At 48.6% G+C, this 19,311-nt stretch overlaps 1 protein-coding gene and 1 long non-coding RNA gene across 7 annotated transcripts in view; one reads left to right on the forward strand and one right to left on the reverse strand.

Annotated features, from left to right (window-relative positions):
• The window catches only part of Gm14164 (predicted gene 14164), a 29,654-nt gene extending 11,864 nt beyond the window's left edge, over positions 1-17,790 (forward strand). Inside the window, exons 2-5 of the long non-coding RNA NR_033505.1 lie at positions 4,267-4,412; positions 11,166-11,268; positions 13,272-13,438; positions 16,268-17,790. This is a non-coding gene — a long non-coding RNA (predicted gene 14164). The remainder of the gene's footprint in view (positions 1-4,266; positions 4,413-11,165; positions 11,269-13,271; positions 13,439-16,267) is intronic.
• On the reverse strand, positions 11,223-19,093 carry Nrsn2 (neurensin 2). 6 transcript variants are annotated; one of them, XM_006499311.1, is made up of 4 exons: positions 19,016-19,093; positions 18,317-18,473; positions 16,564-16,758; positions 11,223-12,391 (listed from the first exon to the last, which is right to left on the reverse strand). In XM_006499311.1, exons 2-4 carry the CDS (start codon positions 18,452-18,454, stop codon positions 11,969-11,971), a joined length of 756 nt encoding a protein of 251 aa, XP_006499374.1. In that variant the 5' UTR covers positions 18,455-18,473; positions 19,016-19,093; the 3' UTR covers positions 11,223-11,968. The 6 variants fall into 6 exon arrangements, with proteins under 6 accessions (XP_006499374.1, NP_001357679.1, XP_006499375.1 ...); NM_001370750.1 differs by lacking the exon at positions 18,317-18,473 and having other exon boundaries at positions 11,223-12,148; positions 12,230-12,391; positions 19,016-19,073; XM_006499312.4 differs by lacking the exon at positions 19,016-19,093 and adding an exon at positions 18,579-18,951.
• Positions 19,094-19,311: the final 218 nt, after the last annotated feature.

The following is a 19,311-nucleotide window of genomic DNA, read 5'->3' on the forward strand; positions in this document are numbered from 1 at the left end:
CCATCCCTTCTGTCTCCCACTCAGAGGACTTGCCATGGTTTGACCTGCTGTCTCTTAGGTGTTACATGTAATATTGTCTGTCCCTTCTGCGCTCAAAGATTCTCTGAAGCCTCACGCAGGCCTGGGACCTGCAGGTGTCTGTCCAGTGAAGGTTTGGGCCAGAAACTGCTGAATGCAGTGCCTGGTGGATACTGACAATCCCATAATTCCTCATGGTTTCTTGTCACTACATAAGCCCTAGTGACTGTCACTGTTATCTATCTGGAGACAACATCACATGGCAATTCCTGGGGAAGTACAAGTGTGGTGTGCTCTGTAGGAATGTGGAGACGCAGATGTGAGTGGAGCAGGGCACTGCAGCAGGGAAGAGACTGCAGGCTGTTTCCTGTGAGTACTGTTTTGCCCAAGGTGCAGGTACCCCAAAGACAACCGAGGAGCCAATTCCAATGTAAATACAAAAGGGTCTTTATTATGAGCTCTTGAGCAAGGTCACTCACTGTCCCCATCATTTGGGTCAGAGTGAGAGACCCAAGTTTAGGAGTGTTATTATAGTTACAGCAAGCTTGGAGAATTTCTGTAGGGGTCAGCAAGTTAAATTTTTTTTTTTTGGTTTTTCGAGACAGGGTTTCTCTGTATAGCCCTGGCTGTCCTGGAACTTGCTTTGTAGACCTTTGTTTGGCCTGCCTTGAACTCAGAAATCCACCTGCCTCTGCCTCCCGAGTGGAGTGCTGGGATTAAAGGTATGCGCCACCACGCCCGGCTTTTTCTTTTTTTAATTTTTTTCTCTCTCTCTCTCTCTCCCTCCCTCCCTCCCTCCCTCCCTCCCTCCCTCCCTCCCTCCCTCCCTCCCTCCCTCCCTCCCTTCTTTCTTTCTTTCTTTCTTTCTTTCTTTCTTTCTTTCTTTCGTGTATAGACCAGGCTGGCCTCAAACTCAGAAATCCACCTGCCTCTGCCTCCCGAGGTCTGTGATTAAAGGCGTGCGCCACCACGCCCGGCTGATAAATGAATCTTTAAACAACAACAAACAAACAAACAAAAGCCTGTCTGGCAGTAGTAGCGCACTCCTTTAATTTCAGCACTTGGGAGGCAGAGGCAAGCAGATCTCTGAGTTCAAGGTCAGCCTGGTCTACAGAGCTAGTTCCAAGACAGGGCTACACAAAGAAACCCTGTCTCAAAACAACAGCAGCAGCAACAACAACAAAACAACAAAACCAAAAGTGTCTGGGGCTCAGAGAATGACAAAATTAAGACCAACCTGTTGGTCATTGTGCTTCCGAAGCACAAAGTTATGAACACACATCAAGGTGTGATGTCATAGGACTGTAATCCCAGTCCTTGGGAGGTAGAGGGAGAAGGGTCGGGAATGTAAGGTTATCCTTGGCATCACAGTGAGGCCAGCCTGGGTTGCATTAGAGTTTTTGTACAGACTGAAAGTACTTAGCATAGTACCTGTGGACAGAGGGACCACTGTCTCATTTGCACATCTGTCTGAACCATTGAGGGCTTTGTCAATGCTTAGAAATTTGGGACTAGGGGCTGGTGAGATGGCTCAGCAGGTAAGAGCACTGACTGCTCTTCTGAAGGTCTTGAGTTCTGGTCCCAGCAACCACATGGTGGCCCACAACCACCAGTGATGAGATCTGGCGCCCTCTTCTGGTGCATCCTGGGGCAGGTACAGCGTATAGTAATAAATAAATCTTTGGGCCAGAGTGAGCAGGGACAGACTGGAGCAGAGATGAGATCTGGCGCCTTCTTCTGGTGCATCCTGGGGCAGGTACAGCGTATAGTAATAAATAAATCTTTGGGCCAGAGTGAGCAGGGACAGACTGGAGCGAGCAGAGGTCCTGAAAGTTTGATTCCCAGAAACCACATGAGGGCTCACACACAGCCATCTGTGCAGCTACAGTGTACTCACATGCATAAAGTAAATGAATAAATATTTAAAATAAATAAATAAATTGAAAAAGAAGAAAATAAAAAATAAAAAATAAAGAAATTTGGGAATATACCTAGGAACAACTCATGTACATAGGCCAGAAGAGTAGCCTCTGGCTATGTGTGTTTCTCCTATGTCTGAGTCTCCTGGTAGAGAAGTCCATGCTGACAGGATCAGGGATCTCTGAGCTGGGAGGAGTCCTGGAGTCTACTCTGAGGAGACCTTTACCCTGTAGCTGAAGAAGTTTTGTGTGGGTGCTGGGCCTCACATGCACCAGGCCTAGTTGCTGCTGGGCGGGGCAGAAGTGGAAGCCTGGGAGAGAGATGCCCGGACTGTGGTCTAGGGGCATATGCAGTGGCAGACAGCTGTGTGCAGGCACACGTGCACACACACACACCCCACCTGCTCCTCCAGATAAGACACAGCAAGGTCAAAGGGCTTGGGTCATTCCATGTTCCAGGAGTCCTCTTAGTCGCCAGGAAGTGGGCAGGGTCAGGTGGATATTGTACACCAAGAACCCACAGCAGCCATCCGGAGCCACTTCAGATAGCCGTGTGTGTGTGTGTGTGTGTGTGTGTGTGTGTGTGTGTGTGTGTGTGTGTGTGTGTGTGTTTTGAGACAGGGTTTCACTATTGTAGCCTGACTGTCCTGGAACTCACTGTGTAAACCAGACTGGCTTTGAACTCATAGAGATCTATCAGCCTCCATCTCCAGAGTGCTGGGTTAAGTTAAAGGATGTACTATAATACTTGATCACTTATGATCTCTAAAATGGCTACCTAGTGGGGTAACCCTCACACTTATATTTCCAGCCTCTGAGACGGTGAGGCAGGATTGCCAGGCTCCAGATCAGCCCTGGCAATAGAAGGATGACCTCATCTCTTAAAACAACAGCAGCAACAAGAAAGACTCGTGAAAAGAGATAAATCCCTGCCTTCCCCTATTCTTTCCTCTGGCCCTTCCCACTGGCCTGCCTTCCTGGGTCAGTGAAGTGCTCCCTCCCTGTAAACCCCTCCTCCACTTGCACTCACACACCCTCTTGGTGTATACACAATCAGATGCCATGCCTGGCAGCTCCTCCCCTGCCAAACCAGATCAGGTCTGGCCCCTGCCCAGGTGTTCACCCCAAAGGACATCCTGTTTTTCTCTTTTGCCTCTCTCGGCCCCGAGCACGTGTCCCAGATCGGATGCTTATGAAATCCTGTGTTCCTCCCTCACCGGGTCCCTGGTGGCCTGCAGCCCAGAGCTTGGCTTTGGTGAGGCTGGGACAGGAAACTCCCAGCTCTGCTAACAACAACCCTGCCTGACACATGAGAGGAACTAGAGGCGCTGGTCCTATCACCACGAGTGACCGTGGAGTACACCTGTGAACATGGGCTCACAGGAACATGTGAGATCCAAGGCCACGGGGAATGTCAGTACGGAAACCCAACCACAACACACCTGTTCACTCAGGTACACGGGCGAAGCAGTAGAGACTGCGGATAGGACCAGGGCTCCAGTTCCCAATCATTTGCCGACTGGGTGGCATTGGCCAAGCCGCTTCACTTTCATACAGTAAGTGCTCAGTCAATGTAGCTACTAGGAAACAGACGAAAAATAAAACAGTAGCAGAGAAAGACTAAATGCACAGGGGGTCTGTCAGTGGATCTCAGACCTCCTCCTAATACTTGACACACATGTGAGTGCACACCAAAGAGCATCCTGGGATGTAACATGCTTCCTGAACTTATGTCTGATTTCCATCCATCCACATGTGTCTGGGAGTTCGAATGGAGCTACTGTTCACCTCCAACAATGCACACCGTTCCACAGTGATACTCGGAGGTTCTCTGAGCATGCGTCAGGGGCAGGAGAGGATGTTCATTGAAATAGACAGGTACGCTGCCTCTGTCTGTGGGTCTGGACAGGGTGGCATTTGAGGGCATGATCCTCACCCATGGCAGGTTGGCGAGTTTCTGTACTGTAGGTGCTGCAGGCATGGAGCATTCTGGACTTGCATGGTTTCAAGCCCACTAGCGGATCAATCTCGGGCTGGATGCTTGTATGCACATATAGTATGCTCCACTTTCTGTGAGCTGGAGACAGTGATCACCACCTTCAGATCTATAGGTGTGCAAAACCCAAAAACCTCTAGAGTTTTCTGAGGACAAAACCTAACCCAGTCAGGTGCTAGATGTGTCACTATTATTGGTTATTTCTAAGACAGAATGTCACTATGTAGCCATGATTGGCTCCAAACTCACAATTCTCACAGATTTCTCTCTCTCTCTCTCTCTCTCTCTCTCTCTCTCTCTCTCTCTCTCTCTCTCTCTCTCTCCAAATGCCAGGTTGGTCTTGAACTCACTATGTATCCAGGAATGACCTTGAATTTCTGATCCTCCTGCTTCTACCGCTCAAGTGCTGGAATTACAGACACGAGCCTCACCTTGCCTATGGAGTACTGGGATTCAACCCAAGGCTCTATGTTCGCTAGGTAAGCATTCTACCAAGTAGCTATATTCCCCAGCCCATGTGCTTTCTGAATCTCCCTGTTTGTCCCCTGTGATATGACACTGTATCACCCCTTACAATGTTTACCCTGGTCATTGCCTGGTCCATTGTCCTGTTGGCAGAACAGGACATCCCTCTAGACTGTGAGTCCCTGGAGGACAGGTTTCTGTCTGTGTCATATCTACTTCTAGTCTGTGTGGCTTGGCTTTCGCTTTCCATCATAGCTTACATTTATTGGTTCAGGTGTCAGACTCAACAGGTTTACAAACAATCTCAAGGATTCAGGGTTGTTGTCTATCTTTTAGAGACAAAACTAATAAAATCAACAGCAAAAAGGTTGTGCACCCAGCCAGGCAGGAGCCTTTTTTTTTTTTTTTTTTTTTTTTTTTTCGAGATAGGGTTTCTCTGTGTAGCCCTGGCTGTCCTGGAACTCACTTTGTAGCCCAGGCTGCCTCAAACTCAGAAATCCACCTGCCTCTGCTTCCTGAGTGCTGGGATTAAAGGCGTGCGCCACCACACCCTGCTGTATGGCTCAGTGGTGAAGACATTGATGGCTGACCTCTTCCAGAGGACCCAAGTGCCGTTCCCAGCACCTGTGTCAGATATAGAACATTTCCAGCTCCAGGGATCCAACACTCTCTTCTGACTTCTGTGGGCACCCATGCACATGTGGTATATGCTGCCCCCCTCCACACTCATAAAATAAAATAAGATTTTAATTAAAAAATGAAAACAGGGCTGATGAGATGGCTCAGGGGTTAAGAGCACCGACTGCTCTTCCAAAGGCCCTGAGTTCAAATCCCAGCAACCACATGGTGGCTCACAACCATCCATAACAAAAATCTGATGCCCTCTTCTGGAGTGTCTGAAGACAGCCACAGTGTACACACATATAATAAATAAATAAATAAATAAATAAATAAATAATGAAAACAAAACAAAAGCAAAACATGAGGTTCAGAGAGGTTAAGACATGCCCTAGGGTCACACAGCATCTAACCCCGGCTTATCTCACAGGCCCTAGATAGAAGGGTTGGGAGAAAAGTCTAGAACAGGTTGTTGCTCGTTTCTGTCTCTCTGGCTGTTGGAACACCCCCTAACCTTCCCCCAACATCTTCTCTACTTCTGTCAGCTTGACTTTCTTGCTCCTTGGCTCCCTGCCCCAGTCATGTTCCCAGAAATGAACCTCTCTATTCTGGCTGGGGATGAGTTAAAGGTGTTTCTCTGAAATAGTTTAGTCCCCTGGATTTACAGCGTTGGTGGGAGGGGGCAGCTTGACGATGGTGTGTTGGTTCAGAGCTCTGGCTACTGCTTTAAATAGGCAGAGCAAGGTTCAAGTGTGAATACCTGAATTGAGGTCGGGGTAAATGTTTTTTTTTTTTTTGAGAGAGAGAGAGAGAGAGAGAGAGAGAGAGAGAGAGAGAGAGAGAGAGAGAGAGAGAGAGAGAGAGAGAGAGAGAGAGAGAGAAAGAACATAAAACAAAACCCACTTCTCTATTCTGGCTGGCCTCTCTGGGAGGGAGAGACTCCCTGAGGGACAAAGACCTTCCCTCCCAGGTAGGAGAGCCTTCGGAGCAGCTGCGATTTCACCTCAGGAACACCAGGGGGCGACCTGTATCACTCTGCCTCGTGTCTATTAGCTGCCCCTCTCCAGGAGCTCCTGGCACAAAGCCTTGTGTTGTCGGTTGTGAGGAATGATCTACAAACAGCAGTTTAGTTCAAGGTCAGGGCTTCCACGTTTCACAAGCTGAGTAGAGTGGCACGTGCCAGTAACCTCAGCACTCGGCAGGCTAAGGCAAAAGAATGAGGAGCTTATCAATTTAGAAGCCAGCCTGGCTGAATGAAACGCTGCCTAAGGAAGGAAAGGGATGGAAGGAAGGAGGGAGAGACCGGGTGGGAGAGAGGGGGAGGGGAGGAGGAGTTGTGGGGTTAGAAGGGAACAGTTACAATGTAGTACTGGAATTGTAGCACCTAGGACGGAGGAAGATCAGAAGAAGTTCAAGGTCATTCTTGGCTGTACATAGAGAGATTCAGGACAGTCTGGGCTACAGGCTGAGAGTGGCAGAGGTGAGGGCGGGGAATGGGTGTTCGACGCCCTCTTCTGGCCATCACTGGCACTGCATGCACGTGGTGCACAGACAGACACACAGCAAGTATCATGCCTGGTTTCTGGGGTGCGAGTGGCTTAGGGAATTACACTGGCGTCCACAATTCACCAACTGATCTTCTCCCCAGACTTTGTTCCCCGTTTGCAGACAAGATCTTGTATGTAACCATGTAGCCCTGGCTGAACAGGAACTCACCTTGTAGACCAGGCTGGTCTCAAACAAAGACCCTGCCTCTGTTTCTCTAGAGTCAACACTCTATTTATTTAAATTAATTAAATTTTATTAATTATCATTTAATTAAATTTAAATTAAAGATGTGCTCTTATTTATTTATTTTGTTTGTTTGAGACAGGATTTCTCTGTGTAGCCCTGACTGTCCTGGAACTTTCTCTGTAGACCAGGTTGGCCTTAAACTCACAGAGATCCTTCTGCCTCTGCCTCTCAAGTACTGGTGTTAAAGGCGTGCACAACCACTGACCCCAATTCTTAATTAATACATTTTTAATAAAACATTCGAGGGCCGGAGAGATGGTTCAGTGGTTCAGAGCACTGACTGTTCTTCCAGAGGTCCTGAGTTTAATTCCCAACAACCACATGGTGGCTCACAAACATCTGTAATGTGATCTGATGCCCTCTTTTGGTGTGTCTGAGGACAGCAATAGTGTATTCAAATACATAAAATAAATACATCTTTTAAAAAAAATTAAATTCCAAAAAATACAGTGGATTCCTAACTTGTCTGGGAAAATGCTCTGTTAATGTACTGCCAGGGAAGTCTTAGTGACCCCCCCACCCCCACCCCAAAATGGACAGGAGCTATCCAATGCAAATCACAACAGGGTCTTTATTCAAGCTAGCTCGGGCCCCTCAGCCCATCACCAACTGCAGGACAGTTTTGGTGGGGAGGAACCCTGAATATCTGTGGGGTAAGGCTTTATAGAAAGCAGCAAGAAGGGGCTGAGTATTTCTAGCCTGGCAAGCATCTAATCAGAGAGCTGCTATGGCCTTTAGCATAATCTGGTGCCAAGAGTCAAACAATAAGCTTCGTTTCTGCTTCCCTCTGCATTGACGGTTGTCAAGCTTGTTGAGAATTAACTTGGAAATGCTGAATTTGTTGGGATTAGCCTAGAAACTGGAGCCAGGCTCGGGTTTTGTTAGGGGAATAATTTGAAAACTAATGCTAGGTACAAGCCTGTTAGTTTACCTGAGTTCAAGTTTTCTAAAATGAAGTCTGAATTTAAAAGATTTGGTCTCTCACTAGCACATGCTCGCCTTCCCATCTAGCAGCAAGAGATGGACACACTGGCTGCTTCTCGGGTTGTGTTCCCAGCTTGGGACCTTCAAGCTGAGAGACACTGTAGCGTGGCTTGGTCTGTGGCTCAGAGTGCCCTGTCTGCCACTCACGAGCTGAGTGTCTTTGAACCGGTAGCTTGAAGGTCTTTAAGCTTCAGTGACCAAATCTCTATGATGGACTTCAGAGCAGGACAAGCAGCTGAGCAGACCTGGCCTCTAGGTTCTCCCAGTGTCCCTCGGTTCCTACCTGTTACCTAGTATGGCTGCCACTGAGAAGGCTAGGCTGAGTCCATGACTGGCTTCAAGTCCAGGCCTCAAAGCTGCCCCACCAACTGGCCTGAGGCAAGGACAATGGGTCAGCAGCAGTTTCCAGACTTCCTCAGCTACAGTTTCCAGACCTCCCCTGCAAGTTTCCAGCCCCCACGCCCCAGTAATGGAATGTCCCTAGAGATGGAGTAAGATGAAGGTCACCTACCCCGGAATCCCTTAATGTGCTTTTAATCTGGCCTGCGAGCTCACTTGGCCATCTTTCTTGGTAATGGGGGAACCTGAGTGTGCTGGACTTCTACAGAATAAAACACTCTTTGCAGTTTACATACTAATTGAGTCCTGGGTATCATTCTTTGGAGAATCATGGACCCTTATAGGATACTCTCTACCCTGAACTTTGCAATGTAAGAGCTGGACTTCCCCTCCCCCAAAGGCTTTTCCCTATATAATCCAGATATTTTGGTCATGAGCTCTGTCTCTTCTCTCATACACTCTCCTTGCACTTCTTGTCTCTGTGTGGGCTCCACCCCCTCTTCCCCCCGCCCCCCCCCACCCATGTCTTCCTGTCTGCATGGTGATTTTGCTGGGACCGTTCTCTGAGACCAGTGAACCTGCCCAAGAGCTGACCCCAAATGAACCTGTTTTATATTTTTAATTTTGTTTGAATTGGCTTATTTCACCAACAGAAAAAACCCATTACTATAAAACTCAGACCGGTGGGTTTTTAGGGTGGCAAGTGCTGAGACCTCTAGGTAGTTTCAGACACTCTGCCTGCCTCGGCCTCTCAGGTACTACGGACTGCTTTGTTCATTATATACTTACTGAGCTTCTGAGAGTCAGGCACTGTGGGAGGCATCTGTAGGTACCGGTCCTTGAGCCTACGGAGCTTACATCAACAAAGTAGACAGGTAGTAAACAATGATATAAGAAGCAGTGTATTGAAAGATGATCAATATCCAGGCACAATGGCGCTTGCCTTTAATCCCAACACTCAGGAGGCAGAGGTAGGTGGATCTCTGAGTTGAGGCCAGCTTGGTCTACAGAGTGAGTTCCAGGACAGCCAGATCTACATAGTGAGACTTTGTATCAAAATTTAAAAAGAAGAAGGAAAGAAAAGAAAAGAAGAGAAAAGAAAAGAAAAAAGAAAGGAAAGAAAAGAAAAGAAAAGAAAAAAGAGAAGAGAAGAGAAGAGAAGAAAGAAAGGTGATCAGTGCTATGAAAAAGCAAAACCAAAACCCAAGGTATACAGAGAGCAGAAAAATGGGGTACACGATTTTTAAATAAACTGTACACTGATAGGGTGATTTATGAGCAGTCTTTTCTATTTTTTGAGACAGAGTCTTCCTACGCACGCACCACACCCTGGTCTTTTTTGAGCAGTCTTGAAGGAAGTCAGGGAACTGACCACTGAGGAGGGGCAGGCTGCAGCTGGAACAGCTAACCAAAACCTGGGAGGCTGGAGCTGCACTAGTGCTGGAGGCGCAGAGGACTGGTTTGACTGGTCGCAGGGTCAAGGTCACAAAGGAAGGCAAGCACAGTGCCATCAGTGGGATGAAGCCTTGTAAGCTTCAGGGAAACTCTGGGCTTCACCAAGCTACTTAGGAGCAGACCCTGAGCTTGGTGGAGCTTGACCTAAGTGCCTGTCCAGCTCTAGTGCAGAAATTAGAGCCAGGAAGTACGATGTGCATGGGAAAGTGGGCTCCAGATACCAGGGAGATGCTGATGCTCTACCCAAGTGGAAGAGAGATGGTGATAGCCTAGATCAGGGAGCTAGCTTGACCCAGGACAGGGCTGGGGACAGGATCTGTGTCCAAGGTTGACTTGTGCTGGGTTTGAGGAATGAGCAAAGAAAGTGCTCAAGGCTTGACAGAGCAACTGAAACTTAGACGCCATCATGGAGGCAGCAGAGCGGCTGCGCTGGCTTGCGTGGAACAGTGGGACAGCCTGGGTGGCTGACAGGAAGTTCACTCGGTAAGTAATGCAGTTGAAAACACAGGCCTAGGGGTTAGGAGCCAGGTTTGGGAATGACAGCTTTTCCTACCACCCTGGCTTGTGTTGGAGACATGAAACTCTTGTCTGTAAAGCATGGAGAGTGGGCTTGGCTTTACTCATGTCCTGCAGAATGGGTGGTCCCTGTGTGTGTGTGTGTGTGTGTGTGTGTGTGTGCATGCACGTGTGTGCATGTGCATGTGTGTGTATGCATGTGTGTACATGTGTGTGTGCATGGATGTGTGTGCGCGCGTGTGTGTGTGTGTGTGTATGTGCGTGCATGTGTTTGTGCGTGCGCTTGTGCACCTGCATGTGTGTGTTTCTTGCTAGACAGCCCACACTACCCTTGAGCTTGTACAGCTTTCCTGCGCCAACTCCTCAGTGGTAAGCTCCCAGGCGCCTGCTTGCATGCCAGGTTCTTAGGGTCCTGCAAAGGAGTCCCCACTGGCTTCTAACCCCTCCTCTCCACATTCCTCTCAGGGATGAGTCATTGATATCCTTCCCACCCAAGGGCAGCAGGGAGGAAGCGCTATCCTGGAGCAACGAGCCAATAAAGCTGTTAGAAGAAGCCTTGGACATCTGACTTCTTATCTCTGACCATCAGTGATCTGCCTCCATTAATAATCTGACCATCAATAACCTCCCTCCACCCCCCATTACAGAGATTCTCTATGTAGCTCTGGCTGTCTTTGAACTCTAAGTAGACCAGGCTGGCTTCAAACTCACAGAGATCCACCTGCCTCTTTCTCCTTAGAACTGGGATTAAAGGCTTGAACCACTACTACTTAATAGTCTTTTTTTTTTTTTTTTTCTTAAATGATTGTCCTAGGGAGCAAATGAGAATAAAGGACTTAAGCATATAGTAGGTCTCAGCTAGGAACCATTTCTCTCTCCCATCCCCCATGTTCCAATGATCTACAACAGTGGCTCTCAACTTTCCTATGCCGCAGTGACCCTTTTAATACAGCTCTTCATATGTGGTGACCCCAACGAAAAAATTATTTTTGTTACTACTTCGTAATTTTACTATTGTTATGAATCGTAATGTAAATATCTGCGTTTTCTGATGGTCTTAGGAGGACCCTGGGGGTCGCGACCCACAGGTTGAGAACTTCAAAAGGAAGCCACGCTGGTGGTATGCATCAACTGTTTATTGAAAGGCGAAGCAAGATGGAGGAGGTGAGAAGCAGGGACCTGGAAAGTACAACCAGAGGGGGCACAAAGGTGGTGGGAAGTGCCTGAACCCTCTTCCTCCCACCCAGGAAGCCCCGTGGGCTTGCAAGGGGTTGCCAGAGACAGGATCCGACGCTGTCCTAGAGCGCCCTCTAGCGTCCTACAGGAGGACATACTTTTGTCTGGACCACCCATAGGAAGAAAGTGCTGGGACCTAAAGGAGTGCACACAGGTTTATTAGGCTCAGGATCAAGTCCAGAGGGCATTGCTGTCTAGGGGGTGGACTTTGAGGGGCAAAAACATTCCACTTTTCCTAATCCTTGGAATTTATATTTTTATTACCTTTCTTTGTGATTGGGGGTTAGGGGTGAGGGTCAGGGGACAACTGTGGGGAGCCAGTTCTCCTCTTCCACCTTGTAGGTGTGAGAGATAAAACTCAGATCGTCAATCACGCCAGGAAGGCCCTGGGCCTTCCTGGGCCGTTTCTGAGCCCTCTCTGGGTCGTTTCACGAGTCTGAATGAGCAGTTCTTGGTTGAGTTTGCTCCTATCCTGGACAGGGGTGAGATTGGAGCATGGGACTTGATTTGGGGGGAGTGGGGAGCTATAAGGGTCCTAGAGAGATTGGCACTACTGAGAGGAAGAAGTCAAGGTGATGAAAGCAAGGAGTGCCAGGCGGGAAGGGTCTGACTTCTCCAGCCTGCAGACTTACAAGTCCCGCTGGGGCTGGCTGGTCTGCACAGACTGCTGCCCAAAAGGGCTGGGCGGGGTCAAGAACGGCGACTGACTACTGGTCTCATGGAAGGCCGGGGACAGCTTCTCAGGCTCATCCCTGAATACTTCCACGGGGCTGTCAGTTTCAGTGACGAGGGGCTCTGCCTTGATGTCCTGGAACATCCAACCAGAGGCGATCAAGAAGAGGCAGACAGCCAGCATGATCCCCGCTACTCCGCACAGCGTCGCTCCTACCACACGGCAGGTCATGAGGGCTTGGTTGTAGTCGGCTACTGGATCCTCCATCGATGAGAACTTACTTTCATTAACAAGCTCTAGTTTGGGGGGCACTGCATAGCCAGTGGTCAAGGCTGCCACACCCAGCAGGAGAAACAGAGAGGCCACGGCCACGGTGACCTGAGGAGAAGCAGACGGATCGGCAAGGATTCAGGCTCAACTGTGGCCGGGGGTCATAAGATCATGAAATGGGCCTCACAGAACATCCCTCTGGGACTTAATTGATAGAGATGGGAGGAGAACCCAGGGTTTTGCACATGGAAGGGGCAAACACTCTACTATGGAGCTACACCTTCAGCCCTTTTTGAATTTTAGTTTGAGGGCAGTCGTGCTCTGCTACTGGGGATAGCCTGGAACTTTCTATGTAGCCCTCGATGGCCTTGAAAGCTTGCCTCCTAAGTATAGGAATTACAGGCATGAATCACCATACCCACCCTAGCAATGGTTTCCAAAGCTAACCTTGAGTTCTGTCCATTGTTATCTAGGCTCTATTATTATTATTATTATTATTATTATTATTATTATTATTATTATTATTATTATTATTGAGTGTGTATGTGTGTGTTGTATGAAGGGGAGTGTATATAGGACATATAGTAGCAAGGGGTCAACCTCTGGTGTTTCTCAGAAACAGGATCTCTCACCAGGACCCGGAACTGAGTGGCCAGTAAGCCCCAGAGATCCTCCTGTCTCTGTGTCTCTTTTCACTATTGTATTTATTGATTTTGAGACATGACTTCTCTACGTAGGTCTGGCTGTCCTGGAACTGCTATACAGCCCAGGCTGACCTCCAACTCACCAAGTTCCAGCTGCCTCTTAAGTGCTGGGATTAAAGGCATGTACCTCCATATCCAGCTCTACCTGGCATTTTTATGTGGGTACTGGGATTGAATGGAGGGCAAGCACTTTACTGACTGAGCTATATCCCAGCTCTGTTTGGCACTCCTCCTTGGGTACCATCTGACCCCATGATCCTTTTCAGCCTCTGTCTCTTTCCTAGGTTGATGCTCATACATCCTCAAATCTCATCTCGAACCGTTCCTCTAAGGCACCTTCCCGGAGACTTGGGCTCGGGCAGGTGTCATTTCTCTTTACAAAGCCCAGAGCCGAGTGACCCTTTAGTGCAGCCACCTCTGAACAGATTTGGCCATGGATTTTAGTTTTTAGGTGAGTGATGGCTGCCTATTTTACTGGACTGAACCCTATGAGAACAAAGACGGGACATGTTTTGACTCACTGGGTGTCTTGTGCTCGATGCAGTGCTAAGTACTAGTTGAACAATGAAGTGGACCATACATGAGAGTTCTTAAAGTGGGAGGTTGGGGGATGGCTCAGGGGTTAAGTGCTTTCCATGGAAACACAAGTATCCGAGTTTTGATTCCCAGCACCCATATAAAAAAAAGCTAGGTTTGGGTCAGGGCATGGTAGAAAGAACATGACTGTAATCCCAGAGGCTGGCTGTTTTCTGTGAGTTCTAGGCCAGCTGGGGCTATTGTATACAGTGAAATCTTGCCTTAAAAAGCCAGGCAACATATGTCTATAATTCTAGTGCCACAAGGGTGGAGACCTCCAGAGCTCACTGACTAGACGAATTCAGTGAAAGACTGTCTCAAAAGGTAACGTGAAGAAAAATAGTGGAAGATATCACACCTACCTCCCCATGTGCACACACAGCACACACAACACCTACCTTCCCAAGCATGTATACACATGTACAATCAAACATGTACACATGTTTCAAAAAAAAAGAGGACAAACAAGATGTCTCAGTAGGACAAGGCACTTGCTGAGCAAGCCCGACAGCCCAAGTTCGAGCCCAGTCAGCCATGTAAAGGTAGAAGCAACTCCACAGAGTTGCCCTCTAACCCTGGCACACATGCCCATGTACACTCATCATTCACACAGAGATACAATAATAAGTAAACAAAAATTTTAAAAGAGGCCGGGAATGGTGGCACACACGTTTAGTCCCAGCACTTGGGAGGCAGAGGTTGGTGGATCTCTGTGAGTTCAAGGTCAGCCTGGTCTACAGAGTGAGTTCCAGGACAGCTAGGGCTATACAGAGAAACCCTGTCTTAGGAAGAAAAAAAAAAGATGTTAGCTATGTCTGGTGGCGTTTGTAATCTCAGCTATCAGGAGACTGAAATAGAATAATGGCCAGTGGAAGGCCAACCTGGGCTACAGAGTGAGTTTAAGGTTATCCCAGGCAAATGTTGGAAGCTTATTTAGGATGTTTCAGTGCAATCCCTCATAACATACACACATTTATCCCCCCGCCCCCCACACACACGAGTTAGCACCTTGCCTCACCATTAGAGCGGAGCCCCTTGAAAGCAGACGGAGGGACCCTTGGCTTCAGTTTCTCTACAGTATTTAGTGAAGAAGTATACAAAGGGACTACTGATTGACACCTCAGGCTGTTATGAGCATCAGTTGTGTGTTTCTCACATGTCTCTTCTGCCTGCCAATGGTACCCACAGTGGGAAACCACAGTGAGATGTAGGTGAGATGAACTCCACATCCGGCAGCTGTGTTTCCCCTCCAAAGCCGTGATAATTAGCACAGCGTTGGCAAATGGCCCAAAGAGAGTCAGACTTCTAGGAACAAAATGCTTTCATTCCTTCTCGATTTAATTTCATTTATTCACTTATTAACTTATTAATTAATTGATGTATTTCAAGGCGGGGGGTCTCACTCAGTTGCTCAGGCTGGCCTACAACACACTATTTCTATTCCAGGCTGGTCTTGAACTCATGATCCCTCCTCCTCGGCTTTCCAAAGTGTAGACCACAGTTTTATTATGCCTCCCGGAAGTCAGTTAATTTCTGGCATTTTTAGGTTGATCTTTCTTTCTAAACAGATGTAGCTCAGGCTGCCTCAAATTTGCTATATAGCCAAATACGACCTTAAAACTCTGGTCCCCCTGCGTCTAACTTCCTAGGGCTAGGATCAAAGTGTCACCAATACACTCAAGTTTATGCCATGCTGGGATTCAGACCCTGGGTTGCTTCATTGATGACCTAGAACTCACAGGAAGTAGAGAGAGTGACGTGACTCTGTAGAGTTGCCCTCTGACCTGGGATTATCCGAGAAGACTTCCTGGTCAGAGTACTTTAGGCAGAACTAACTCTCTCTCTCTCTCTCTGTTGTATATACCTGTATATACACATCTGTTGCATGTACATACAAATGCATACACATGTTGGAGATTGCTATGGTGCTGCTATGTATTCAAATGCTAAATTTTGTACCCCAAGATCTGGTTGCTCCCAGATGACAGAATTCTCACACATACCACTTTTGTTGCACAAACCTTGCTCCCCAATTTAAAGCCGTAGATTAAATATAAGTGGCTACAGCCAATTACTGGGGAGAATAGAGGTGGGTGGGGTTTCAGGGACCATGAGGAGAGAAGGAGGAGAGAGAAGGAGGGAGAGGGAGAAAGAAGAGAGGAACAGGGGGTCTCCATTAGATGGGATGGGCCAGGAAAATGTGGCCAAGTGAACACGCCCCCTGAGGACAGACTGCTGGAACAGAAATAACTCTGGTGAGACTCAAACAGCAGTACCTAGGGAGCATAGCTGGAGAATTAAACAGTCTAGCATACAGAAGAATAGACTAGGGATAATTTGCCCAGTAATTGTGCTACAACTGATTAAATTAAGTCCTTAGGACTTTGCCTCAATTATTGGGTGGGTGGGGGCTGGCCTGGTCATATTAATAACTAGTAGTTATTATTAAATAACATTTAAAAACCGTTACACACACATGAACACACTCCCGTGATCGTGCTTTTAAAAGATTTTTCAGTGTGTTTATTTCATGTGTATGAGTGTTTTGCTTGCAGTTACAACTGCAGCACACGCATGCCTAGTGCCTGTGGAGACCAAGGAGGGCATTGGGTTCCCTGCCACTAGAGTTTCGACTGCTCGTGAGCCACCATGTGCATGCTGGGAGTTTAATACATAATGATGTTTTAATCATTTTTTTTTAAAGGGCCATGAGTCAGCACTGTAGCACCGAGAAGCTGGGCTGTGTGAATTGATAACACAAGGAGCTCGCTTGAAGACTTCAGAAGAAGCTGGTAAACTTATTAGCCCTTGGCTGGATCCACCTCTGCCAGAAGGCATCCAACCTCCGGTCTCTGTTGTCGGAACCTATTCACACCGTACTTTTGGCCCTTGAACATGAAGACTCCTGGCCACCCTAGCATCTCTCTTATAGCCATGATCTGGCCTCAGTCCAACGCCACCTTCTCCCCAAAGCCACAGGTGCCATCCCTTTGTCCTTACCTTCCAACACAGTGAGGGCCAGGGTCGGTTGATATACCGAATGGGGATTCTCTCTGGGTTATAGGGGAGAGTGGTGGTGCCCAGCCAGTCATTGTAGAAGAGATTAGGATAGAAGTCAAACCCATACCATGTACTTTCCTCCACACTGGTGCCATGACTACAGACACAGGGGCGACTGCAGCTCATCACGGATCCCTGTGGGCACAGCAACAGAGGGAGGTCAGTAGAGTTGCCTTTCATCCCTGAGTGAGGTCCCCTCTCCACCTCTCTGTCACCTCGCCCTCACAGGCCACCTACCCTTTCAGCATCCTTCCTTAAGTTCGTGCACGAGCCAGGAGTTTTCCGCTTAACACCCCCCCCCCCCCCCGTAGCTGTCTGTCCGCCTGAGTGTTTTCTCTGAGGACCATCTGGCATCTGGAATGTGGCTCTGGAGCCTCACTGTCGGACTGAGTCCCAGGGCCCACAGCGTCTTTGATGTGACTTTAGATTGGGTCCTGACCTCTCGGGCTTCCCTTGTTGGTGAAATAGAACTAATAACGACCTTGTCTGGGAAATAGGGCTAACGATGACAGCTGTTTCACTCAATGATCTTCTGTAATTTTTATGGCATTGTCTTCTTCCAATTTACTTACTACCCGTGTGATGTACACATATGTGCGGGCAAACCCGTGTAGAAGTGAAAGGAAGTGTTTCAGAGTCACCTCTCCCCTTTGACCAAGTGAATCCCCCAGCCATCAGTTTGGCAGCAGCATGTGTCCTTACCCCCATGAGCCATCTTGACAACTCCAATTACTATTCTTTGTTTTTGTTTTTATTTCCTTCCTCAACTTTTGGGGCTCCCATGTTTACAGTGAGAGATCCTTATGTTCCCCCTCAAAACTTCTGTCCTTTTAGAACCATTTCTCGGGGTAACTTTCATAGACGATACTCGTGCAGTTGGGTGGGAGTCTTCACACTGTATAGTCCTAAAAGCCTGAGGCAGATTTCCCCTATACACAAGTCCCAAGGAATTGTGAGTTCAGGATTAAGGGCTCTTGGTCCTTTTGACTACTAGATTTCCAGGAAGACCATTTAGGAACCCACAAAAGGAGACTCTGAGATCTTGGGGATGGAAGGGACCTGTGTCCATCGAGGTACTGGGGGGAAAAACGTGGCTCTTTCTGCTGCTTCATTCCCATCTCCCTCAGCGCCACGTGCAGCTTCAACCAAAATAAAACCAGTGGACTTGTTCTGATGGAGCCTTCTGTCCTTCAATCAGCGAGACACCAGAATCCCTGCGTAGATACATACACACACACACACACACACACACACGAGGCACACATAGGCACGGGAGTGCTGACGGGATCGTGACTGTCCACTCGCCCCACAATTCAAGGGAAGGAAGAAAAATAGGAGGAATAAAACAACAACAACAACAACAACAACAAACAGCCTAGAGAATGATAAATGGTAGAGGCCAAGGCACAGCAGTGACCTAAAATGAGGGCCAGATAACAGGACTGCAAGAGAAGGTGGGGGCAGCGATGCGGCCAGAGCAGAGATCTCAGAGGCCCTGTTTGGGAGTGCGCTAGTGAGGAAAATGAACGAGGCCTGAAGACGCCACAACCAGAGCGTCAAATAGAGGCCCAGAAGGGGCGGGGAGGGATACAGGGACAAAGGGCCAGAGTCAGCCCCTCCCCTGTAATTCTTGCTCGCCCTGCCTCCAAATGCAAAGGGTCTGTTCATCCAGCAGATGATGAAGGAAGGTGACCTTGACTGTGCGTCCCCTCTGCCTGGCCCCGCCTCCTCCCATCTTAGGGTGGTCTGAAGCAGGTCTGGGAGTGGAGGATGGGAAGAGGACAGGGAGCGACAGGATGCTGAGGAGCCCGCGGGGTTGCCATGGAAACATCCAGGAGTGTGTTCCTGACCTGCAAAGGGAGACGTTTAATGGGAAAAGAGCTGGAAGAGGAAGAAGCTGCGTGGTCCAGGAAAAGAGACTTTAATGCTAGGGACTTGTCTCGAAGGAGACAAACCTGTGGGCCACAGGACGCACAAAATCTGTCCTTAAGTCCGCTCACTCCAGCGCAGCAGGAAGGAAAGCCCTCCTTGTGCGATGGCTAGAGGAGTCAAAAACATCAGCCACACTCTCTGACCTGACCATCTCTGACGAAATAAACTGCGTACTTTCCCTGAAAGGAAACTGAGGCACAGAGAAATAGAAATGAGTTGTTAGAAAGGGGCGGGTGAACTCATTCTGTGAAGCCTCTGCCTTGTCTATAAGCCCTGGGGTGTCGAGGCCCTCAGTGCCAAGGGACTCTGTAGCACTTCACTTCCCAAAGCCAGAGCATAGGGAGCAGATGTGCCAGCTCTGACAGGACACAATCATACTGGGGATGCCAGAGGTGGGCAGGGGCGCTAAGGGTAGGGGAGCCAGCCGGGCGGGGGTTGGGCCGCAGGGGTCTGAGCTCACCTCTGGACCTGCGTCTCCGGAGCCAACAGAAGCTGTCGGAGCTGGAGCAGAGCAGAGCAGAGCGAGTTTGCTTCGCGCCTGCGCTACAATCCCGGGCGGGGGTGGAGTGGGATGGGAGGAGGTGATACTGTGGAGAGGGGAGGTGGGGGGGGGGTGTCTCTCCGACCCCGGAGGCTGGCTCTGCAGACTGTAGTCCTGTGCAGCTCCCCACCGTTGTCCCTTACTCAGTTTCCTTCTCTTCTTTCTGAGAGGCTCTTTATGTGCATCTCCTTGGGCATCTTTCAAGAGCTCAGACT

This window comes from Mus musculus, chromosome 2 (assembly GCF_000001635.26).
Source record: "Mus musculus strain C57BL/6J chromosome 2, GRCm38.p6 C57BL/6J".
NCBI lineage: Eukaryota > Metazoa > Chordata > Mammalia > Rodentia > Muridae > Mus > Mus musculus.